Below are 26,759 nucleotides of genomic sequence, written 5' to 3'. Positions count from 1 at the left end.
GACTGTCCTTTGGAAGGATGGAGGGAATCTCCAGGCACAGTGGGGAAGAAGGGAATTCACATGATACATGAATTCCAATTTAATTAGGTCATGTTAAAAAAAATTAAAATATATACATATATATATATATATAATATTTATAATACATAGAATATATATATAGATAGTCACTACTGAGAAAAGAAAAAGTCCGCAAGCCCACAAGCTAGTTTCTTTCACTTCATCAGCACAGATTGAAGGGCAAAGGTTTTATATTTAGGCATAAATAAATACAAGTACAAAAAAGGTTATTGCCTACATAAATGTATCCTACCCCAAATTAGACAGTAGCCAGATAAATCACTTCCTAAAAGTCATATAAGTATGTTGCATGTTAGGTGTTAACTCCTACCCCCAACTCTCCCTGTGCAGTTAATAAAAAGAGGACTCGATTAGCTTTCAGTCTTGCCCTGTAGAGGCGTGAGACAAATTCACTATGTCTGATTCAGTCTGTTGTGGCCATGCACTTCATTGTTATGACTTAGCATGCCTGCATTAACTCCCTATCTTAGGCGTGCAAAATCCAGACCTGTATGAACTGACTACACTGGTGCCAATCTAGAAGGAAAATGACTAGCAGCTTCTGAGTGCAAATAAAATGTACATGTGTGATCAGTGAGATCCAAACATATACTCGATGATTTCATTTTCCTTTGAAACTGAGTGGATAATTAGTAGATACACCTACACAGGATGGTGGGTGTACTTCAAGACCTATGGTAATAGAACATACTTTTTTTATGTCACATTTGCATGCCATGTGAAAGAAATAAGATACATCATGTACACACACACAGCTGAGAGAGAAACCATTTTTCTAAATGTATTTTAGAAGACTCTCACATGGGTGTTCTGTTTTACTGTAATATAGGATGAACTTGGAGAGGATAACTATAAGCTATAGAAAGTGTGTGTCAAAACATAATGGCATTCAGAATATAAAACAATATAAAGGCCAAATGAATATCTGTAGCAATATGGCATTGTCTGTTGTTCTCTTTGTAACAGTCATGGAAAAAGTTATTGGTTTATCAGTCACACTATTAATTCTCAGTTTCCTTCTTTACCTTCTGCCAGTGAAAGCAAAATTGATGTATGTATGTCAATGAGTATTATTTTATGCATTTTTGAGTACTATTTTATGCATTTCCGTATCAAAAATGACATTTCATTTTTCAGTAACTTCAGAGGCAGATGCATCACGCATGTTTTTGCTAAAAAATCTTCAAAGTTCTCTAGTGCACTAGGCAAGTGTGGTGTGTGGTGCACTAGCGTGGTGGCGGAGGGTTCAGCACCAGTAGATGGCATTCATTCCCTGCAATTCCTGCAGCAGCAGTATGTACTGAACTTGCACCAAAGCAGTGTAAGATGTGGGATCAATCGAGAAGCAGATAGTTAACCATTTAAAGTTGTTTTCCTGCAATTTGAAAAAAAATTTCCTTTCAAAACACTACTTTATTTTTCCATCATTCAAGGAAGAGCTTACACATAAACTCTGTATAGAGACAGATTTGCTGCATCTGAGTGACAGGGTTTGATATTCACTTTGCACATTGGTATAGATACAATCCAGTCCAAACCAATCTGTTTGGCCAGTATTTTCTTTATCTAGTAGCAGCTTTCCATGACTAACTGATGGAAGAACCTGACTTCCCTTCCTAGTTCAGTAGCACCTTTATTCTACTGTTCTTCATGTCTCTAAACACTCTGCTAAGGTAATAAAACTATCAATTTAAATATTTGTAACAATAATTTTAAAGCATGTTATGGCTAGAAATCCACAACCTATGCTATTTGGCAAACAGAAAGAATACAGAATTTAACCAAGCTTTTTTTCCTCCCTCAAACAAAACTGAGCTTTACCCCTATGAAGGTACAGACTAAGAGCATCTTGGCAATTCAGCAACACTATGTTTTTCCACAAGCCCTATGACTCTGATGCAAGATGTATCAGGTAGGGAGATGCTGGGAAGCAGGGTCAAATATGCAGCTGCTCTGATTTCTGGCACCCTTTACCCACAGACCTCCCAAGTGGGAAAGGAGGGGCTCACTGCACTGACATGCTGGCTCCTAAGACAAGTATTAAACATGAAAAGAAAGTGGAGCAGGCAAGTGGACATACAAATATAGGCCCACGAAGAAAAAAAAAAAGATCAATTTAATTTCCATTGAGAAAATAAATGACATGTGATGCACAATTGTGTCTCATATGGAGTTTCAGTAACGTGCTTACAGTGATATTAAAAGCAGATATTACCTGTTCTAAGAGATTCTGAAGCCTCTCTATCTCACAGTCTATTACAAATTTCTTTTCTTGCCTTCGGTCCAGATCTTCTAAAAGCCGCCTGTAGCTGGCATCGTTAAAATTCTCCACACAGATGGCACTGACTTGCCAGCTATTTTGTCCTGCTTTTTCCATAATAGCTTGAAGTATTGAATAACCTAAAAGAAAAGGATAAAATACACTAGTAACACAATCATGGCATTTTTTGAACAGAAATTTTCCTTAATCAATATTATGTCTCTTAATATTCCCTCCTGCAGAAAAGGAATAAAAGAATATATGTATCCCTATCTTTGCTGCTAGCCATGATCAGCACACAGTATGCAATTAACAAAGTTTACAACTGATGCGATCAGAGTGCTGGGAGTGATTCACAGCATTATGGATAATCTTCATATGATTTATACACACAAAAGTCTTCCAGTCAAGCATTCAACTTCTCAGGTTGGTTTTGTACAGTTTCTGTATCTGGGCATTTGACAGCACAGCAAAGAAAAAATCTGAGCCTACTCGTCCAGTGGAAGTATTTGCACACCACAAAAGCATTCAAATGCTTTGCATTATTTTTTCTTTTAAAACATTTAATCCAAGCAGTTTTTAATGCTTCTTAGTAACGACTCTTTGTTTCACTTAGTTATACATATACATATATACGCCAGTATAGACATATGAATAGAAATCATATTGATCTGCTTCAGAGATTCCATATAGTTTGTATCAGTGTATGCAAAGAGATTAAAGGTTAATGAATGAAGGGCACCATGGAAACATTAATTGTTACTAAAGGCAGGATTATTGCTCTTTATCAGCAGCACTATTTGTTGCCCCCTTTGTCGTCTTTGAGCCCACTCATGGAACGAAAGGGCAGTGTCCTGTCAGGGGTCACCACCTGAACCTGCAGGGCAGACTCTCTGCCTTCAATCTCGGGGTATCCTGGCCTACCAGCACTTCACCTTCTCCCTTCTGCTTTTTGTTGTTGCTGTTGCTGTTGTTTTTGGTTTGGTTTGGTTTGTTTGCTTTTGTTTGTTGTTTTGGTTTGTTTTGTTCCCCTTCCACCCCCCACCCCCCACCCCCCCACTGGGGATGTGCAGTAGAGAGACAGCAGAGGAGCTTACGACATTAAGACAGCTTGCAAGCCGCATATTAACTTGCTCAACCAATTCCTGAAGCAGGAAGCACAAGCTATTCTATCTTTTATCCAGAGTAAGTGGTGAACTCGTTTACAGAAATGAAGATTGTACACTTCACATGCAAACTAATGTTTGAAAAAGACAAAAAGGACAGAAGGACAGATATGCTTCCCAGTAATATGTTCATACAAATGACACAATTCAGAGAAGGTTCTCCTGCCTAGAATCACAACAAAAAGCATTGTGGCTTTTTACTCATTACCTGGCAGAATTTTTCCCGCTACCTTCAAACGAAAGATTTCACCTCTTGAAAATTTTCTTTAGTGATGTGGCTACCCAGTGGTAGCCTTTTTCCCTCTTCATCAAGAGGGTCCCATGCATGAGTGCAGTGACCCCCAGATGTCATTTTAATGCACTTGAAAATGACACTGCGTGACAGATTCCCTATAAAAGCATTATCAGGCAATCTCAAAAATTTCAAGAGGAATCTTTGTAAGTTACATTTCAGAAAGAGCACTTTTGAGGGTGCAGGTACTAAACAACTAATTATCAGAAGACCTACAACACAACCAAAATCTGAGTTTGCCTGCAGTCAAGTAATAAGTCAACAATAGTGTTATCAGAATATGAAGATTTTAGGACACATGGGAAACCAATTCTCTTGCAAATCTAGGAGTAGCTATTTTTCTACTGTATCCTATGATATTTTCAGTCTTTGAAATATTAACTTAAAATCTGTATTTTCTTATCATTATGACATTATGCACCAGCGCTCAAAATGAACATTTATTATGGTTTTTTATCCAATTCAGATGACATATTTTAGATAAAAATGCAAAAAATTATAACAAATACATAAAATTCAGAACATATTTTATCTCATAAATGAGACTTATTTTATGAAACAGTATTTTATCTCAGGAAATGAACTGAAATACTTGATGCATTGAGTATTACAACATTTCGGTATTCAGCATATATTTTTAACCCGATGACTGTTATTTTTTTTCAAAGATATATACAGCTTTCCTGTTAATTGCTACATAATCATTCTGCTTTTCCTGTTGCTATATTCAGTTTCCTTTTTGCCTGCAATTATGTCTCCAAATCATGTCGAGATTCTTTCCTAAACATTGTATTTCTTGCTTCATTTCCTATTCATTTCCATGTATAGACATACATTAAAACCATTCCAATGTTACAGAGGTTCCTGCTTCACTTACACGGTAACTTTGATTTGATCTTCGCTATACAGGCAGTCAACATTTACTTAATTCAGCTTCCTGACACTAATTAACATTTTCTTTGATTCAGAATGAATAGTGTTTGAAACAGCAATTGACATCCTCTCCTTCCTTTTTTACTTCACTTGGACAACTTTACTAAGATGTGTTTTGATCAAACTGCTAATTTATCCCAGCATAAAGCACGACAAATACCAGACAAACACATAGAAAACCTTTTCTTCTACCTTGGATCAAGGTTTGACTTGCCACATTTCATTAGCAACTGCCTTCATTCATGCATTTGAAGCTTCTGTAGCTTCTTGTCAGTAGCTGGCACTTAGATAAGGGTTTTCACATATAGCATAACACAGCTAAACAGTAGTAAGTGGATGTGGTGCAATATTCTCCATCAGAAGAGTTCAGAATCCCTACACAAGTAATCAGTGGTATGGTCATCTATTCAGTGGGCAGGAACAATTTTTAATATAACACACTGACAAGGATGGAGTTTACACAGAGCGAATAAAGGCATTCACAGGTTCAGTTGGCATAAAAATTAGACATGCTGTGGAGAATGCTTATTTGTCCAAAATAATTGGTTTCAGCTGACAGGGAAAAAAAGTAGTTGCTGCAAACATTTTATAAGGTAACCCCCCCTCCCCCCCGAAACTAACCTGGTATAATACTCAGAAATAGAATGCAGCATTTCCATTCAGACAAAATTCTTAATCTTTAGAAATATGTTTGCCCAAGTAAAGACAGCAGATATGAATATTACAGTTGTCATCTAAAAGGTATTTATTTTCTAGTTATCTGCTGTTTATCCTCAGTTATGCTACAGACAGATGAATGATTTATTTTCTGTAATACATTCTATCCCATGTATTGTGGAATACTATTTATTGCATAAAAGCCAACTAAAAAAGCCCTAGGCTAACTCATATCAGCTGAGCTGCACAATCCATGCTTTTCAAAACAACATTATTTAAAAAAATGTTTAGGACTATGTCAATACATAAAAGTAAGCTAAATTCTTACAAATTTTTGTAGTAACCCTTCCTCATCAACTAACCTTGAAATGCAGATAAGCATTTATCAAAAAAGACAAATGGCTGTGCCCAAGCATAACTTGTTGAAGCCTGGAAATCTGTATCAACAACATCCTAGTTCTTCATGGAGTTTGTTCACTTTTTTTTTTTTTTTTAAATTATCAAATCTATGAACACAAAACACCAATACAACTGCCTGGAAGGTGAAGCCCTTCCCAACTGCAAGGACATTACATGGCTTTATTTTTCCTCTTTATGGGATTAGATTCTGGGGAATTTTCCTCAAATGACCTGGGTTGAGAAGTCTGTTGTAGGTCATTGCTTAAATGTAGATACTACTAACAACTGCTTTAGGACCAGTAATATCAATTTCACCTCAACATACTGGAGCCAAAACAGGGAGAGTGCAAGTCTACAAAGACCTTGTTTTCCTAATCCCTTCTCTCCTTGCTCAGGTGGAATTGTGATGATCTAACATACTGCTTTCCCTCCCCCCCCCCTAAAAAACAGCACACAATCATAATGTTTGGAAAACAAACCTGAAACTGAGAAGCTACTTCATTTATTTAAAATAAAATCAGAGTTGGAGATGCCTACTGCAAAAAACTTACATATTAAGGTTGATACTACAGCTAAATACCTTAGGAAAAAATCTCAGATTTTTTCAAGTCTTCTTCTCTCATTCTACACTCCATAGGCATTTTTTCATCACAAAGTACATCAGCCATACAAAAATAATACCAGATGTGCACCTGGTGCTGTATCTGTTTAGAGTGAGATTAGTACTTCTTCAGAGTCAGATGTCTTCCGGAGGCCAAAGTGTATAAAATGAGCAATTTTGTAGTCCAGGATTCCTCCTACCCACTGTAACAGTGCCATAATTGGAGCCTATACACAACCTTCCTCCACCGAAGTAGCTGAAATCATTAGTAATATTTTTGATTTTAAAATTTCGGTTGCCTTTCAGGTTTTTTTATTTGTTCTCTGGTATACCAGCTAGGCTTCACTCTATCCAATTTCATTTCAGCAGTCAATCATTTATTTTCATTTATTTACAATTATATGAAAAGTAAAATCTGATATCTAAATCTCTTTAGCATGTTTGAAATAAACTGAAGAGATAAAGGAGCATTGTCTTGAGCTATTTTTCTGCTGAAATGCACATTTTTTGCTTGTTTCCTTATCTTTTTCATTTGTTTGTTTCGAGGTTTTTTGTTCTTGGGTTTTTGGTTTTTTCCCCCTTCCTTGCTTGCTTTGACCAGAAAATATTTCAGTGGCCAATTACATGATATAATTAAATTTCAGTAACTTTCATTTTACAGCAGCCTTTTCATGCTGGGAAAGCATTTTCCCAACCCTCTAAGCACATTCCTGATGGTCTTGCCAGGAGACAGAAAGCAAAGTGGCTACTTGCTCCAAACAGTAGTGCCCCCAATAATAATTCTCATTTTGGAACTTTTGCACAGTTACTTATTATTGATTTTCTACAGTGAAGACAATTATGACTGTATTTTACTCTGGCTAGCAGACTAACAATACTGAATCGCCAAGTTAACAGGATAAAATGGCTGGAAGCAGCATATGAAATACATTTGTTATGGCACCATGAACAGAAAGCATCTCTGACAAACATGGGTCTTTTCCAAAGATGGGCATCATATACTGCATGTTACTGAAACACAAATTTATTTGCTCCTCTTTCTGGTCCAATTAATTTTCAAATAGGAATAGATCCCATTCCCAAGATTAGCTGTGATCCCAAAAGCCCCAGATACTGCTGTAGCTACTTTAGAAAAGCTACTTCCAGCTACAAGAATTCATATCAGAATGAGTAGAAGAACTAAATCTTTTACAAATCCAACATACCACAGAAGTGAAGAATAAATGATCAAGTAATTTGGTAAGGATAAATCAAGATACTTGATATTCAAGACTGGATTAATGTTGCTTAGCTCTAGCTGTTTATGGAGTAGTTGTCTAAGTTAATCACCCAAGATTTCAAAGGAGAGATATGTATCCCATTAAAAAAAGGCATTTTTTTGGTCTGAGGTATCTAGCTATCTATCTCAGAGGTACTTTTCTCTTTCTTCAATGAATACTGAAGCAGTCTAGACAAAAGGCTTAGTGAAACCTACCATTTATCTAGCCAAATCTTGTCAAGATGAATCCAGACAATACAGTGCTGAAAACCATACAAGAAATTTACAGTACGAGTGATTCATAATCATACATTCCACCAATAACTAGAACCACTCAAACTCTAAAAGTATTTTAGTTTTCCTCTTTGTGATTAATACCTTTTCATTAACTTACAGTTTTGTTTCAAATTTTTGGTGAACGTAAAGCTTCCAGAACTCAAACACAATCAGTAAGATTTGTAAGCTCTGTCATTTAAATTTTGCCATATGATAACTCATTTGCAATCCTGATTTTCTCTGCATTTTCAGTTGGAGCCAGAATATTCAACAAAAAGTACATACAAACAGGTCAATTTAGATGATAGAGTGAAAGTTAAAACTACAGGTGTGTTCTGAGTCCTTCTTGTGTTTAATTCATAGAAATTATGCATAGATTGGAAAATGACAGGGAACTAAAGAAATAATTTAATCTATTCCTCTCTATCCCTCCATTCCCCAGGACATATGAATTATATTTAAAACATTCTAGACAGATAACTTTCTTTGTCCTTAAAAATCTCTGAAGAGGATTCTGTAACATCCTAGGTAATATATTCATTGCTTAATTATTCTTATCACTAGGAGACACTTCCTAAAGTCTAACCTAAGTTTCCCCTGGCATAATTTAAAGCCTCTCATTCTTGTCCTATCTCTAGTAGACCTGGAGAACAGTTTGTTCCCCTCTTCTTTAATGCAATCCTTTATGTAACTGAAGGCTGCTGTTACATTTCTTTTCTATCTGCACTTCTCTTTATGAAACATGACTCTTTCAGGTTTTCCTTGTGGAAAATGTTTTAGTCTAGATTCTGGAAATTTTTCCTTGCTTTCCTCTGGATATGTTGCAGTTGATCCAAGTCTTTCCTGAAGAGCATTAGTGAAAATGAGGGTTTTTTTCAAAAGTTTATTCTAGAGTACACACAGTTCTCTTAAATTTTTATCATCTGCAAGATTAACAAACATATTTTATATTTCTTCATACAAATCCTTAACAAAGATACTGGGGAAAAAAACCAGAACAGATCAATACTTAATACCTCTTTATTTGACAGGGAACCTGATATACTTTCTTCTGAGTGTGACCAGTGTTTTAGAGATCTTCTAGATATTTCATCAGGACAAAATTTCTTTAGCTCACTGCTGTGGGTTTACCTGGGCAGGCTGTTGGGTGCCCACAAAGCTGCTCTATCACTTTTCCTCCTCAACTGGACAGGGTGAGGGAAAATACAATAAAAGGTTTGTGGGTCAAGAGAAAGACAGGGAGAGATTAATCACCAATTACTGTCATGGGCAAAACCGTCTCAACTCAGAGAAATTCATTTAATTTATTGTCACTCAAATCAGAGTAAAATAATAAGGGGAAGAAAGGCTTAAAACACCTTCCCTTCACCCCTTCATTCTTCAATCAGCCATATGGTTGTACAAGGCCACTCTTGCCCAGAGGAGTTGTGGACTCCCCATCCCTGGAGACATTCAAGAAGGACAGGCTGGATGGGGCTCTGAGCAACCTCGTCCAGTGGAATGGCAGGGCTGTTGGAACTAGATGATGTTTAAGGTCCCTTCCAACCCAAACCATCTATGATTCTATGATCTGCTCCGATGTGGACCTCCATGGGCTGTAGGGGAATCTCAGCTCTGGACTCTGGAGCACCTCCTCTGCCTCCTTCACTGACCTTGGTGTCTGCAGGGCCCTTTCTCTCACATATTCTCACTCCTCTCTGTTGCATGGGGTTTTTTCCCTTCTTAAATACATTATGCAAGAGGTGCTACCACTGTTGCTGATGATCTTGGCTTTAGTTTGATGGCATCTTGGAGCTGGCCATCATTGGCTCTGTTGGACAGAGGGGAAGCTTCTGGTAGCTTCTCACAGAAGCCACCACTGTAGCCCCCCTGCTACAAAACCTTGCCATGCAAACCCAGTATCCTCATTTAGCAAAATTTCATGGAAATTGTGGAAAAACTTGTACTAGAATTTTTTTTCAATATCTAAAAAAACCCCCATTATTTTGTAACAGAATGAGAATTAATTTATCTCAAATAATTTGTTTCTAAAAAATCCATGTTTGGATTTACTTAGCTTTCCAAATTCTATGTACTTTCAAATGTATTTATTATGATGTAGGTTGTGAATTAAGCCACCTATACTGTCAATGATCAATCAACGTCATAATAAAATGTCAGTGATGTAATAAAATGTCAATTAAACAAAACTGAGGAAATAATGGAGCCAATTTAGCCATTTCCTCTATTGCATTTTTGCTTCAAATATTTCAGAATATTTGATGATAAGGGAAACTACTTTTATGATTCATGTTTCTTGCCTCCCTTAGAACTGTGACATTGATTATTTTCTTGGTGTTGAAACACACCTCCAAACCAAGCTGTAGGTCAAACTTTCTGCCCTTCTCTCCCTTAATCCTTTAGAGACTGGTACCCATGCAGCTTCATCTGCAGTATTTAATAATCCCTTTTTCCTGAGGACAACATAAAGCTACAAGAAAATTCTGTCAATATATGACAACCATGACTTCTTTAAAAAAAAAAAAAAAATTTAATGTGGAACATCATCATCCAAGTTATGCACTTTCAGGGACCATATGGGAGGAGGTTTGGCTTACACCACAATATGAATTCATGATCAAAGATTCAAGCTATGTCAGGTCCCATTTGTGCTACACCTACACAGCAGCGAGATTTTCCCCCTTCTTTGCATTTCAGAGTCTGCAGCCTTCATATGAAATACACTGTAAAGGTGGTCTCATTAAAGTGCCAAGTGATAGAGCTAAGTGGGAACTTGAGAGGGACTGAAGAAAACCCCTGGTTTTGAAGCCAGTCTGATAGCTTTGTTTGTGTCTTCACAGTTTCCAGATACCACTACCCTTAGCATTTCACTCAGTCCCTTCAAAATAACGTGAAAGTCCCATAATCTTTCTTATGACAAGCATGCACAGAGATGAAAACAGCCTAGCATATTTACACCAAGAGCAAGTTTTTGTTCCTTGTTAGCATTTTATGTATTATTGGCTTTTATTTGTCTATTTTTAGTTATGCCACAACTGCCTCAGGTGAGAGATCTTGGCTTCTCTGTAGTTTACAAGCAAAAAGGAAGACACATTCTTAGCAAATTTTAGCTAATTCTTCCTACAGAACCTTGAATGCTAAATCAGAAACTGTGTGTAATTACAGTGTTATCAGAACTTCACAAACTATTACCTAGAACCCCCCAGCTATTAAGCCAACAAGTAGGAAAAAAAGGAAGGGAAAAAAGAGAAAGCCTGTGCTATGCTTACTCTCTGTCAGATCAGCTACATAGTCTCTCTAAATAACCAGTTATCTGATATGTCATCTTGGAACTATCATTAGGGCTAATGTGCATCAGTATTTTTAATGAAAGGACAGAAAACAGGAAAAAGTGAACTTATTTTGGAAAAAAATACAGTACGTTCAAATATTTAACTTATTACCTTTTCTCTTTATTAACATTATTACTATTTATTTAACAAATAATTATTTTAGTTGTAAATGTTCCTTGCTTTTAAACATTATAGTTCAACTTCTTTAGTGCAATGCCTTAAAACCAAAATTCCTAATTTCACCAAAACCTATAGTCTGGAACACTAAAGGTTAAGAAATTATCTTTCTTACTAAGAAATTATCTTACTTACACAGTATCTTCATTGATGCACAGCTATTTTCCAGAAATTGCTAGCTTCCCAACTACTTACCTCTCTAGTCTCAATTTAATAGGATTTAATTTGCCCTTTGATGATATACAAATGTACACAGACATTTGTTTGAATAACATCCACAAAAAACACGTCACAGAATATTAAGGCTGCAAGATAAAGCTCTTGAGAGCTGATATATCTTAAAATTACCAGCACCCTAATGTATTCTAGTTAATGTATTATGGTACTGTCTTTAATTATATTGTCACATATTACTTCTCCCCTCAAAGTATCTGTCTCAGTAAGATACCTGTGACCTAGGACAGTACTGACTGTGGGTACTAAATGAAGATCTTGATGTCATATCTTCTGCCTCCTTTCTACAGGGATTTGTTAGAAAAGTAGTCTTTTACTATAAAATACCTGACGATCTCTGCCTATCAGCAGTGTCATTTCTAATGCATGCATGAGAGAGACAAAAAGAAATAAGAATCTTCAGGCTGAAACAACAGGCATTCGTGCTAATAAACATTCATATTAAAGGCATCAACCTTAATTCTATCCCTATACACTTGTGGCCATATTTACTGGGGGCTACAGAGCGGGTTATAATATAAGACTTTGCTCCTTCTGTAAGCTCTATTTGTAGGTCCCAGACACAATATTTCTGATTTTATTAAATTGTTGTTAATTTATTAAGTTGTTAAATTTCAGTTATTTTTGAAATGTATACTTTCAAGTATTTACCTTTTTTCAGAGAAATATTACATATCCTGGGAAAACATGACTTAAAATTTGGATGCTATCATTACAGTATGGGTACTGTTTGTTTGAAGTGAGTCTGAAATAAATCATTGTCTCTTTTAAACTGACACAAGGACCCCAAATTTATTAAAAGTTGATTGCCTCCCCCCCTCAAAAATCATCCAGCAATTTGGAGAGGAGCCTAAATATCTATGATTTGCTTCGAGCTCCTAAAATTACCTCTTTGCTCTTCTGATGTAAACCAGAATTAAGATGAGGCTCTTTCTTTTTGGACTGGAGAAACAATTTGTGAAACATCTGAAGATTTCATATAGTGGCTTTTATTGAAGTGTAATGACAGTGATCATTCCCTTGTACCTGACACTGGTGAGGCTGCACTTCGAATTCAGTTTTGGGCCACTTACTACAAGAAAGACTTTGAGGTGCTGGAGTTTGTCCAGAGAAGGGCAATAGAGCTCATGAAGGGTGTGGAGCACAAGTCTGGTAAGGTGCAGTTGAGGGAGCTGGTGAAAAGGAGGCTCAGATGAGACCTTCTTGCTCTCTACAGCTACCTGAAAGTAGGTTGTAGCTAGTTGGGGGTTGGTTTCTTCTCCCAAGTGACATGTGACAGAACAAGAGGAAACGGCCACAAATTGCACCGAGGGAGGGTTAGATTAGATATTAGGAAACATTTCTTCATGGAAAGGGTTGTCAAGCATTGGAACAGGCTGCACAGGGAAGCAGTTGAGTCACTATCCCAAAAGGCATTTGAAAGACATGTAGATGTGGCACTGAGGTGCATGGCTTAGTGGTGATCACAGCAGTGCTGGAGTAATGTTTGGACTTGATCTTAAAAGTGTTTTCCAACTGAAATGATTCTATGATTCTATGATATTGAATAATCTTGCACCTCCCAGGCACTTCATCTGAGGGACTGAAAATATCACTCTCAACTAAATCCTGAAAAAGGCTTAGAATCTGAATTTCTTAAAAAGAACCAAATCCTACAAGTAAAACCAGAGAAACAGGGAAGAGAATAATATGATCTTCATAGAGGACACTGGACTACTCCTACATGACTAAATCTCTTTTTGGTGCCAACATTTAAAAAAATAATGCTAAAATATTTGATAGAGGTCAAAGAAGCAAATCAAAATGATTTGAGGCCAATAAATAAAACATGCCTCAAAGTAAGAGACTTGCAGGAGAATTTATCTCAACTGAAAGTTCGCTGGCTAACTCTGAGCTAGTTACTCCAGTATCCTTCTGCAGGCAATGGAAGGAAATAGGCACCTTCTGAAGGCAATTCACAAACCCTTCATCACCTGGCCCCTGTATTTTCAGAGGAGAAGAAATTCCTCCGTGTTTAAAATGAAAAATCCAAATATTATTATTTCTCAGGTCCAATGCCATGAACACTATTAACATAGTATTGTGCATATCTAAAAAAGCAGGACTAAAAGCAACCAGCAATGTTATCCAAATATCTGCTACTCACATATCTTTTAATTTAATTTTTCGATTTTGTAGCTACATTTTACATATGAAGATACAACATTTCATTTAAGTAGACTTAAAAGTTTTTAATTTAAAAAGTTAAAAGTTAAAAGGTTACTTTTATGCTTCTCTTGTGGAGGATGGGCAGCTACACATACGCTTCCCTTGATTATTCTGGTGAAGGGATTTGCATACAATTACAGACACAATTTCACTTCCTAGCAGGAACAAACACAGGATGAAGTAAGTACTCACCATATGATTAGACTAATTTATTACATCCCACTGAGGAAAGCTATATGCCAAGAAGTAATCATAAACTCATGTTCAAAGCTCCAGTAGAATGAATATATTTAACAATTCAAAATAAACCTCAGCTGTAGGAACTGACACTTACTGGGAAACATGAAAATGGGAAAGGTATAATGAAAAGATAAGAGGTAAAAGAATACAGACATTAAAAGCTGTGATTGGCCTTTTTGAAAACAGACCATGACAGTAAATTGTGGCTAAAATCTTGGCAAGGTTTTAGTATGTTGATCTAGACTTTGGTTAGTTTTAACTGACCTTGGCAATAATGTCTGAAAATGAACACAGTGACCAGTCAATAACTGCTCCATAAAAATTAAGTGCCTGTGACGTTTCATTATACAATGGCACTTGCACTCACCGTTTTGAAAGCAAATGATCTTAAGAAGTTTGTTCATTTTAGAGCTGGGTATTTTTCTTGCCCTGAACAGCTGTTTATTCACAGAAAAGCGCACTCTGGTAAAACATCCCAAGTCTTAATGAACAGGAGTGAGCATTTCTGCCTTGGGTTCACCAGGTGAAAAAATTATGAGGGTTTCAAAAAAGTGGAAACAGCACCTAATAAAAATGGACATTTTTAAAAGATTTCCATTTAGGGCATCTTCATGAATAGAAACAAAAGACACATTTTGGTATCTGTAAAACTGTTACCCAGGAGAGCACTGGTAGCCAGATACCCTTTCCCCTGCTGAGAAAGCATGAGACTGTGCATGTGTCACTGGATGCCCCTGAGTCCACTGTGTCATGATCATTAGGACTGAGGGTGTCCTGGGTGATTTAGTCTAAACCTCTCCATCTGGAGCAGCCCCACAATACAAAAACTAAAATATTCACCAAGGAAGAGAAAGACAGAGAAAATGACTCAGCAGCATGGTACAAAGAATATTTATCAGAGAGGTGGGAAACTTTTATTACAATATTTTCTTCATTAGCTAAATGATTTATAAAGAAATATTTGAAAAAACTGCAGAGAATGTGGGAAGTGGCTGCAAAAACTTAAAGAGGTGAAAAATAAGACATAACAAAGAGATTTTCTGTGTCTGAGAGGGATAACAAGTGAGAATTCATTAAGTCCTGAATAGATCTAAAATACTTTTTAAATCCTACAACATATGTCTGACATTTTAGACTTGATTTTAGGTTGAAAATATGATAGAAAATAGGGTCTGATTTCAGTTGTACTAGTGCAAAACTAGAAAAATCCCACTTTCACCAAATTTTTTGAGGTTTCCGCTGCTGTACTTGGAAGTTAACATTTATTTTTGAAAGAGCTATAGGAGATGATAATCCATCTAAATATACAATGTTATTTAATTTTTTCTTACACACTTCTACCTGGAATGACACTCTCTATGCTAATTGCTCAAAAAGCACTGTGAAAAAAACCTACCGCCCACTAATACTTCTTTATATATTTTGGCTTCTGCTTCCACTGCCCTTTTCAATGTGACTGACAAGTTATTATTTAATAGAGTATCTAAAACACTAGAAATTCTCTCAACTGTCTTATTTTCCTAAAGAAATACAATGTAGATTTGAATTTTCCAGTCTGCTTAAAGCAGTGATGTCCAGCCTTTTCAACCTGGACACTGAAACATCATTCCAAAAAGATCAGTGGGCCGCAATTAATACTTGAGGGCATTTTCTCTGGAAGCAGAGTGGAAGTGAGCAGGCAGCATACCCAGCTCCCTTGCTGGGGATCCTTAAGGGTATCTAGATCAGGCTGCAGCTGTAAAATTGCAAAGAATTCCTTAAGCACAACATATTTAGCCCATAATACTAAATTATGCCTAGTGGCACCCCAAAGGAACACTCACATGGCAGCTTCACGCTGTGACTCCAGGCTGGGATGTACGTGGTACAATGTCCCAAAGTACAAAATACAGGGTGACCTCATTCCTCTTGCTAAAGTTACCTGCTAACTCAGGTTCCAAATCATTGAGCCAAATCTCAGGCTAATTAATTGCAAATAAACAAACATCACCACTGCAGAAACTGGACATTTGCCTATGTCCCTTATGAGAGGGTTTCATAAGAGACAATTTGCACAGATATAAGCAGAAGCAAGAGTTTCCCTGCTGAGCTGTTAACACTGGAGATGATAAGAGAACAAAAATCTCAATATTGACATGCTGCAGGACATTTACACTAAACAACCTTCCTGCTGTTGGAAGGACGGTGTAAATTTGCAAAGTCCTCATATGTGGTGGTGTTGTCCATTCCCCCTCCAACGACCTCTGTCCTGGGGGCAGGCAGATTCCAAGGGCTGCAGCTACTCTGAAGCACCATGTTGTGTCTTCTGTCATTGTTTGTGACAGATACAAAGAAGAAATTTTTCCTTAATATAACTAAGCAGACATAAAACATCAATTCATGGAAGAATACTCTACATGATACCAATTTTTACTTACATTTAGCATTCTACTGATGATGAAACCTTGACCTGTGTATCACTAAATGAACACTTTAAAAAAACTTAATGGTTTAATTTAGGATGTATTTGTGCAAGGAAAAGAGTTCTAATTACTTGATAGGTATTTCTTTTAAGTTTTACCTCTATCTGAAAATGTTAAGCTTTTTACTGTTTAGCTTTCATCTCTTTGGTAGTTAAAATGAACAAGTCCCTTTTCAGTGAAAGAGTCTGGTGTTAATTCATTTTTATGATTAAAAAAGGTATTCTGATCCTGAGACAACTATCATGAAATATAAGATAGGCCTGTACAATACACCCTACAGTAAAGACTGTGGTTAAAATTTTAGGCACGTTGATAGGAATAATTGTATTTTCATACATAATGTTGTGCTCCTTGTCCCGGATAATGTGGGCAGAAAAAGTCTTGAAAAAGATGACTTTGGAAACCAAATAGACTCGAAGGTAGGACAAGTTGTTTATGACTACTTTTATTTTTAATTGGGTCAACAAGATATTTCAAAAGCATTTTTCATACTTACCAGTCTGAAAATAAAACAACTTGCTTCCACACAGATATCCAGTAATTAATTTTAAAATAGGATGATCAGAAATTATACAAATATAAATTAGACATATATTTGAATACATATATATTTTTATTTATGTTAATATTTGTTTCTTTTGAAATATGCCTAGGAAAAAATTATTTAGATAATTCACTTGGCATTTTCCTTTCTGTCAGCATAACAGGTAAGTTAGAACACAGTCCATATTCTAACTTGAATTTTCTCAGAATAAGAACTGGAGAAATACTGGAGGGGGTTTTAAGATTTCTTAGAGAAGGCAAGAAAAATCCTGTTGCATAACTCATAAAATACTCCTATTGACTTTAGTTGGAACCACTCACAGAAGACGAAGTTGGGCCAATATTTGAAATCTGATGTAATTAAAAGTTGAGAGCATTTAAGTCCAAACCTCATTTAATGTATTCACTGAATTTTAACTGTTGTACAACAACTAATTCTGTGCCAGGTGAAAATGTAATTGGCAAAAAGAAGTTAAAGCTAAAAAAGAAGCAGATACAAAAATGAGACCCCAGTATGCAAGTAACAACTTTATGGCTGAAAGGAAGGCAGGCAGGAAGGGAACATTTCCTTTTAGGACTAGTACTATACACTAAAATTGCTGTCCTGTCCCAGAGCATATTAAATGTTATGGATGAATTTGGGTAATAAACATCACAAATCAAGGTCTGGACTGGAACAGATATTTTGTCCTTATGTAAAATCTTGTCTTGATGAACTTTTTTTCCAAGAAATAGATTTTTTCACTTTTTCACCTGTTCTGTGCAACATTCTGTAATATACCTCTCATATCCATGCAGTTTCACAACTTCAGAGCGGTCACAATATGTATGGTATAGTTTTGGAACACCAAAAACAGTGTGACAGATTATGATTTCTAAATGACATGCCTTATTTGCAAACTGAACACTTAAAAGACGGCCAAACATGTCTACCATAGATAAGCATAGGTTTTTCTCTTTAGAATTCATGACATTTTTAACAGTACATTGTCACCATGCCAGTATGTCAGTATTAGCTATTTCCTGGCTGAGGAGAACTAGAAGGGTGAAGTGTGTGGCATATTCAATGGATCGCAATAGTAAAAGAACTTTTCCTCCCTGGATCCAAGTCAGTCACTTAATATCCAAGATAGTTAATATCTGGCTAGGAAAAAAAATTTAAAAAAAAACCCCAATCTACCACGTTAACAAACATTACAAAATATTTACCAGGGAGATAATTTGCAGTAAACTGATATTTCACTGTTCAGTTTGGAAAGCAACCTCCATTGTTTAGTACTTGCTCCATGCATGCTTCCAGCTTGCGTGCCAACTGAAACCCACGAGGAACTGAACTTGTAGTCTTGTGCCACTCAAAATAAGTGCCAGAAAAGGTCTTTATGCTGCAGCACAGTAATATTCAAATCTCAAAGCTACACTGTTTCAAAATAACTCTTCATATCTGTTACACTCTGTCTTCAGCACTCCACAGGTTTTCTGCCCTGCAGATTTATTACAAGTAAAGTTTCACAACTCAGCTACAGATATTCTGACTTGATGCATTTAAAAGATATAATTAAAATGGGACAAAATACTAACTTCCCTGTATTAAGAAAGCCTGTGCCAATGCCTATGTCACCCCCATCTATGTCCTGGCAAGATTCCTGAGAATCTGCTTTTGTACAGTAAGCCTAACAGCAGCAGACATGTCCAAACGATAGTTCTTATAAATGTCATAGGCCAAATTCAAAAATTAGTACAACTTCCAGTACAAACTGCCTCTATGGGATAAACTCATAAAGTGTGACTTATAAAGAATGAACTTAAAAGGTACTGTCAATCATTTGGGACTCCTGAATACACTTAAAAATAAAATTTTATACTAGATTGGCACTCTGTGAGTTTGCAAAATTTCTGGATTTGCAAACAAAGTGGAAACGAAAATCTAGCAGGAAACAAAAACAAAGACTTAATCCACAAACATAGTGTACTGACATCAAAAGGTAAAGATCCGTTGGAAAGTGCCCAATAGCTTGGGAAATAACTCTACATTCTATTTTTGTGCAATAGCATTAAAGACAAAAATCACATTCAGTCACTTCCTCATTTTTTTAAGAAACAGAGTGCCAAGCTACTCCAAGTGTCTATCTGCTCCAAGGCTGAGATTAAGAATTAGCTAAGGACTGAAGTAATCAAGTTCAAAGGTAATGATGATAATCATATAAAAACTGTGACTGTTCCTCATTATGTAGCACAGGTATACTACCTTGAGTTAAAACCTCCTCCAGGTCTCTAGAGCATTCATTATTGTTATCCTTGCCCACACTCAAATATGCTGAATTAGGAAAAGGGAATTAAACCTTTCTATGCTGTTTAGTCCCACCTAATTTCTAACAATTCACTACAGAATTTCATCTGGTGCTTTTGCTTGCAATCTGAAAAACACAGATGGCTTGTTCCTGGCATTAGTTAGCAGCTGGGCCTAATCCTGTATGCCTTCTGAATTGTCTGTGTCGTTTCCCCACTCACTATCCCAATAGGATATGGGTCTTTGTACCCACTCACTATCCCAATAGGATATGGATCCTGTGTACACTGTGGATGAAAAAAAATAACTTAAATCCAGCCTAGTTTTTTTAACACATAGTCCCAATGAAACCCAAAGTGATTCCAGTCATCTATGGCCAGTATTCAGTCCATTATATGGCAATATAGGCAAAATACACAGTCAGCAAGACAGAAAATGCTTTTTAAAGGGGCTTTTGCCAATTAACAGTCAATCTTGTTTTATTCAAGAGGCTGGTTCATTTCACAGGTCAAAATCTCAGTTTTGGGTTTTTTTTAATCTGACAAGTAGAATGTTAACACCCCAGAGAAACAGCAAGAGAAGAAAAGGTCTTCCTGAAAATATTGGTTATATATTGGGCATGTGATGAAATCCAAAAGGTAATAACTTAATTTCCTAAAAGCCCTGTCAAAGACAGGTGTAGTTAATAAAGAAGAAGAGTTACTTGACCAGAACAGTCAGAAGAACTCCACTCCAGAAACTGAGACACAACTAAAATCCTACCACTTCTTGGTTTTTATCTTCTCAGCAGTCTGATCTTTCTTTTACCATAGCGGTCTTTCCAGACAGGCAGTATTACTGACCCTCAGTTTACAAAAATAAATCCTAGATGTTCATGGAGAATTTGAACAGGATCACTTTATTGTGGAGTCTTCTTGGATTATTCAGATAATGTTGATACAAAGCCTAGGACTGGGGGGCAAAAAAAGTTTACAGCAAGTAAAACAGCAGAAGTTCTTATTTTGTACTGTAAGTACTATGAAGCACATGATATTAGAACAAAATATACTTCCTTTTTCAAATACTAAAAGCAAAATTCATCCTGTGATAAAACATCTGCACAAAATCTAACCATAAGACAAGAATTATCATATTATTTTTAAAAAGTATGTCACAGTATTTTCTGCACAAAGATCATGTGATGACTGTTCCACAACATTCTTCCACTTTTGCTTAATAATTTTCTTATTTCAATATAGAGTTGCCTTTTTTTTTTTACCATTTCTACACTGCTTCACTCAACACTCCCCCTTAGCTTAAAAAGTTTTACTTCTTTGATTACTTTTATTCTCGTAATATATCTATGAAAAACAATTTTTCATTTACAGAAGAGCCTCTTCTCTCCTATCACACGAGCTTTACACAGTGAAGATCATCCTAGCAGGTCTTCTCAGAATCCCTTTGTTGAAGAGAAGCCACAAAAATTGCCATGGTTAAAAGTCTTCTGCACCTTGTATAGATTTCAGTTTTTCATGTAACCCATGCTCCAAATAAGAATAATAAACCTTTTTTTATCATGATTAGCATTATGCGCATGAACGTCAACAAGCTCCTTTTCAAAGCACAAACTGTCTATTTCTTGTTAAGTTTGGATAGAAATACAAAACCATTAAAAAGTGTTAGGAAATGCATAAGCTATTTAAGATAAGTGAGTGTGAAATCTCAGGAGATAATCGTATCCTACAGCACCTTGAAGAGTGGTAGCCAACTAAATTCAGTTCTCCAGAGGTATGATAATCTAATTTCCCTGACATTTGTCTCAGGGCTGTTTGAAAAATCTTTAATGTATAAAAAGCCCTCATACTTAAGAAGTAGAAAGAGGAAATATGGAGCTCAGAGAGAAGAACAGTAGTTTCCAACAAATCAATGAACACCATAAGTTATGAACAGTAATCTGCCGCTCCTCAGAATGTTTACTAATAATGACATTTAGACAGTATTTTTGGTGGGGGTAGGGAAAGGCATGAGTCATGCATGAGAAATACTTTCAAATGCCTGTCAGATCTTCAATATTGCTTTTTAAGAAACCGTTATGATATCTATTGTAAACACTACAGATGAAGAAATACAATGTTTTTCTCCTCTTAGCAATGCATAGAGACTTGAATGTGGTAAGATTTCATACAGGTTCAAAATAAACCTTGTGGCCAAAAAAATTACTCCTCTGTTAATGTTTTGAGGAAAGACAACAAAAGTTATGAAAAGAAGAGAAAGGTGTAAAAACAATTATTAAAGAGACTTCAAAATGAAATTGTGAACATTTGTGAATTAAGAGAATAATTAAAACACAGGAAAATATTTTAATGGGCTTAATACAAACTACTCACAGTTCTCTGAGGAAGAAGAGTGAAAACAGTAACACCATACACAATCTCATAGCCAGTACTCAATATGTTCCTTTCTCTGTCTCCGAAATTCTAAATGTTCAAAAAGGTAAAAATTACATGGAATTCTCTAAGGCTTTTGATACCATTCCCCACAACATTCCTATGCCTAAATTTGAGAGATATGGATTTGATACATTAACTGTTAGAAGGATGAGGAATTGGCTGGATGGCTGTATTGGACAAAGATTTACTGTCAATGGTTTAATGCCAGTAACGAGCAGTGTTCCTTAAGGGTTCATGTAGGGACCAATAATATTTAACATATTCACTAGTGACATAGGCAGTAAGACTGAGTACATGCTTAGCAAGTGTGTATATGATACCAAGCTGAGTGGTCAAGTTGATGTGACAGATGGATAGGCTGCCACCCAGAGGGGCTTGACAGGCTTGGGAAGTGGGCCATGTAAAACTCACGAAGCTCAACAAGGTCAAGTGCATCGTCCTGCACCTGGGTCAGGGCAATCCCAGTCTCAATACAGACTGAGGGATGAATGGATTGAGAGCAGTCCTGCCAAGAAGGACTTGGGAGTACTGGTGGAGGGAAAACTGGACATGAGCTGACAATGCGCATTTGCAGCCCAGAAAGCCAGCTGGATCCTGGGCCACATCCAAAGAAGAGTGGCCAGTGGGTTGACGGAGGTGATTTTGCCCCTTCACTCTCTGCTCTCCAGAGACCTCATCTGGAGTATATGTCCCATTCTGGGGACTCCAGCACAAGGAAGACATGGATCTATTAGAACAGGTTTAGAGGAGTCCCACAAAAATGCTCAGAGAGCTAGAACAGAGTCAGAGCCTAGACAACTGGTTAGACCCTACTGCAGCCTTTTAATATATAAAGGGGGCTTCTAAGAAAGATGCAATGAGACCTTCCGCAAGGCCCTGTAGTGGCGTGACAAAGGGTAAAGGGCAGTTTTAAACAGAAAGAGGATTTAGATTGGATATAGGAAAGAAATTCCCTAAAACGAGGCTGGTGAGTCACTGGAACGGATTGCCCAGAGAAGTTGTGGATGCCCCATCACTAGAACTGTTCAAGATCAGGCTGGATGGGGATTTGAGCAACCTGGTCTAGTTAAAGATTACCTCTACCTATGGCAGGCAGGTAGGTTGGACTAGGTGATCTTTAGAGGTTCTTCCCAAACCAAACCATGCTTTGATTCTATGATTTGGTGAAAATGTAACTGTTCAAACTATAGGCAACAAGACCCACTAGGAAACAAGTAATATTTATTTCTCAAAAGGACCTCTGAGAATGTAAAGACCAGAATAAAATAATCAGAAAAACCCTACAGAAAACAGTGGGAATTATGTGTCTGCTTTTGCAGACATACTCTTTCATGCTGAACATGCTGCTGGGGAATGGGCTGAGCATCAGTCAGCGGGTGGCAAGCAATTGTATTGTGCATCACTTGTTTCTCTTGGGTTTTATCCCCCCTCTCTCTCTCCTTTCGTTACTATTATTGTTGTTAATATCATCAGTATTATTAGATTTTGTTTTAAGGAATAAACTGTCTTTAAACAACAAGATTTATTTTTTCTTTCCGATTTTTGTCCCCATTGATAAGTGGGGTGGTAAGTTGTGAGTGAGTGGTTGCGTTGTATTTAGTTACTGATTCAGGTTAAACCACAATATTTTGATCTTAGAAAGCCATCAAACTGGTCAGGCACAGTCTTACTCTGGTAAATCCATGCTGGTCATTCTAAGTCACCTCCTTGTCTTTCATACATGCAGAAATTAATTTGCTACATAACCCTCTAGGAGACTGAACTGAAGATGAGCCTCTATTTCCCCAAATCCTCTTTCTTCCCCTCCTTGAAGATGGGCAAGTTTTCCTTTTTCCAGTTATCATGAACAACAAGATCTTTCAAAGACCATAGAGAACAGACTTTAAACGATGTCAGCTGGTTCCCTCAGCACCCTTGGATAGACCCCATCTGGTACAATGGGATCTGTATAAAAACAACTGACTTAAAGATCTCTGACACAGTTCTTCTTCACTCCAATCCTGCCACGAAGCTCAGTGATTTAGAAGGCCTGAGGGCAGATCTTCCCACTAAAAATCAAGATTAAAAAAAGGCATTTAGATTTTTGTGTCCTTAGCTACTACTTTCATTGTTCACCGAGCAGTGGACTCACAAGGGGTTTTTTCCTCCTTCTTCTGCCAATAAACTTTCAGATGCTCTACACATCCCTTTGGTGACTTTCATTTTACTCCACAGCTCCATGCTTGAGTCATGTTTTCATAATCCTTCAGAGAGTATGTCCCTATTTCCATCTTCAGTGAACCTCCTTTTTGCCTTGGAGCTCTGTCAGGAGTTCCCTATTCACTCATGCTGACTTTTTGCCATGCTTGCTTGACTTGCTGCATATCAGACTGGACAGTCTTGGTGCTTTGAGGAAACTGTCCTGGAAGGTGAACTGGCTTCCTGGTCCCCTTCCACTGCAGGGTAGAAATCTGTTGGATCATGCCAAAAAGATCCTTAAATGATCTGCTTGTCTTAAGACCAGGGTTGTGACTCTTCTATTTGTCTTGTTTACTTCTCTGTGTTTAACTTCAGAATAACACAGTTGCTGCTTATGTGGCTGCCACTGCCTTGTACGTCTCCAGCCTTGCTCTTCCTTGCTTGTAACTGCAGGTGCAACAAGTCTACCCTTGTTATTACTTTCATGAAATCATGTGGATACACTTCAGAGATCTCCTACATTGCTTGCACTCTGCCTTACTATATTTTGGTTGCATATCAGGGCAGTTGAAGTCCCCTACAGATACCAGAGCCTGCAGTTTTGAGGCTTCCTCCAGTTACCTAAAGGTTTCCTCTGCTTTCACGCCCTGACTAGCCACCATTTAGCAGAGGTACCATCACATCTGCTTATCTGCCTTCTGCTCCTAACCCATGCTCTGGGCCAGCTTTCCCCATAGGGAACCTCCTGCACACTGCAGCCACCCCTTTGCACAGAGCTCAGCTCCTGCTCCTGTCCATCTCCTCCATGACCTGTAACACTCCACCCTTCTGGTCATCCCACTGCTTTCTGTAATCCCACATAATGTCCTGGCTTGTTGGTTGTACAGGGACAACTAATCCCACTTGTTTGTTCCCTACATTCTCTGAATTCAGGTACAGATAACTGGGATGGGACTACAGTGACAATTTTTTCACCAGGTGAGAGCATGAGAGCCTCTCCCAGTACTCAGTTCCCCTTGTGCTTTTTCATGGCCTCTCAATCCCCACTGGGTCAAGCCCTCTGGCCTTATCAGAAATAAACAGATATGCAGATAATTTTGATATTTAGGCCTAAATGCAACAGTTCAGACTAGGAATCAAATTAAGTTTTATGTTATCAGAACACAAATGTGCCTCAAATTGTTACAATTACTCCTTACTGTCTTTTTCCTCCTTTCTCTACCTAAAATAAGCTGAGCTGATTTAGCTTACATTTTAGAAGTCAATTCTTAGAGTAAAACAAGGCCTCATAAGCAAATTTTAGACTTCTAATAATAGTATTATGAAAGAAATTCTGACATAATATTAACTGTTGTAGTATAGACAACAAATAATCATGGTATCTTGAAGCATCACTGCTAGGGAAACCATACTTGTGTTGTCTTCCATTCATTGTTCACTTTAGATCCTTATCAGAAATATATTATTTTGCAACACTTTTTTGAGTATAATCCCTGTATATGGGATAAAGCAGAAAACCTGAATACTTGTCTGATTTGACTGGATTTTTTTCCCATATGAAAAGACTAATAATAGGGTGAAATTCAAAGTGTCAAAAAAATATGTTATGTATGTTCCACTTTCTCTCTTTATTTCCCCATTAATTCCTTTCTTTTCATTTCTGGGCATTAAAAGTGGTATAAAATGATCAGCAGTCAGTGCACTATGTCTCTAGTCTTGCATTAGCTCACATAGTAGGCCTGATAAATTGGATATGATTTCAGGACTTTATATAGTTTTCATTATCTTTTTCTGAAACAAAGGAGTTTAGAAAAGCAACATCCTTCCTCTTGCATATTGTACTCTAAATGTAATATAAACCACTTATATTAGCACTTACCTATATAATTAGTGGAATAAAGCTCTTAATAGAAAAATTTAATACAGACCCTTCACACATTAAGCCAGTGTTATGCCCTTTTTACTCTCAAAAAATTGCTGAATTCTAAAAACAACCCACATATTTCCTATAAAAATAAAGCGGCAATGCAGCTACACTGAAAAAAAAAGTAATTGTGTTTGCCTTTGGAGTACAGCCTTTATTTTATAAGCTTATAAACACGCATATACCCTTAATATACATTAGTTTTCATCCTTTCCTCCCAATCAGAACTTGAATTTGTACCAATACTATATCCATTTGCCTTTACATTTACTCCTTCGATCTCCTTTCTCTCTAAGCTTTCTGAATTCATTGCTTACAACCCCTTTAAGTATATTTGTCTGCCAGGTCCCTCTCAGATCATCTCATCTTCTTTCCCACCTACCCACCTGCATCAGTTAAAGTTGATGCTTAGGTATTTAAATTTGCATTCTGTCCCTTCTTTCCTATATAGCCATACGTATCAAATGTATAACCTATGCATTTGCTAGTACAGCCTGTGGTTTTGACAGACTAAACTTGTCCTCTGCCTTTCTACTCTGTCCTCGTGAGCTCAGGACCAACAGGGATGATTTTCTTTCTTGAACTGCCTATTTACTTTCTTAGTTAGTGGGACAGCCTAAACACCACCTCTTATTTATAAGGCAGGCTCCTAACCTAAATATCAGAACCCTAATAATTTATCGTATTAAATATGCTAATGTACAATCTTTGCAGTTTAAATTCCTTAGTATTTGCATATTGTATTAAGCCTGCAGTGCAAACTCACCATAGATTCCATCCTTTTTCTCAGCTATTTCAACATTATTTTATTAATTTCTGACA

General features: G+C 36.9%; 1 protein-coding gene across 10 annotated transcripts in view; it reads right to left on the bottom strand.

The window, feature by feature from the left end:
- Nucleotides 1-26,759, bottom strand: part of GRIA4 (glutamate ionotropic receptor AMPA type subunit 4) — a 219,350-nt gene that overhangs the window by 88,506 nt on the left and 104,085 nt on the right. For all 10 annotated transcript variants that reach the window (XR_003573074.1, XM_027900190.1, XM_027900122.1 and 7 more), the window contains exon 4: nt 2,297-2,481. Coding sequence is in view for 9 of the 10 variants with exons in the window: in XM_027900190.1 (XP_027755991.1) it covers nt 2,297-2,481 (185 nt within the window). In the remaining variant the exon portion in view is untranslated. The remainder of the gene's footprint in view (nt 1-2,296; nt 2,482-26,759) is intronic.

This window comes from Empidonax traillii, unplaced genomic scaffold, assembly GCF_003031625.1.
Source record: "Empidonax traillii isolate 1590-97213 ecotype Southwest subspecies unplaced genomic scaffold, ASM303162v1 scaffold21:size2437335, whole genome shotgun sequence".
Lineage (NCBI taxonomy): Eukaryota > Metazoa > Chordata > Aves > Passeriformes > Tyrannidae > Empidonax > Empidonax traillii.
Note: the sequence above shows the minus strand (reverse complement) of the source record. Positions and strands in the feature narration are given on the sequence as shown.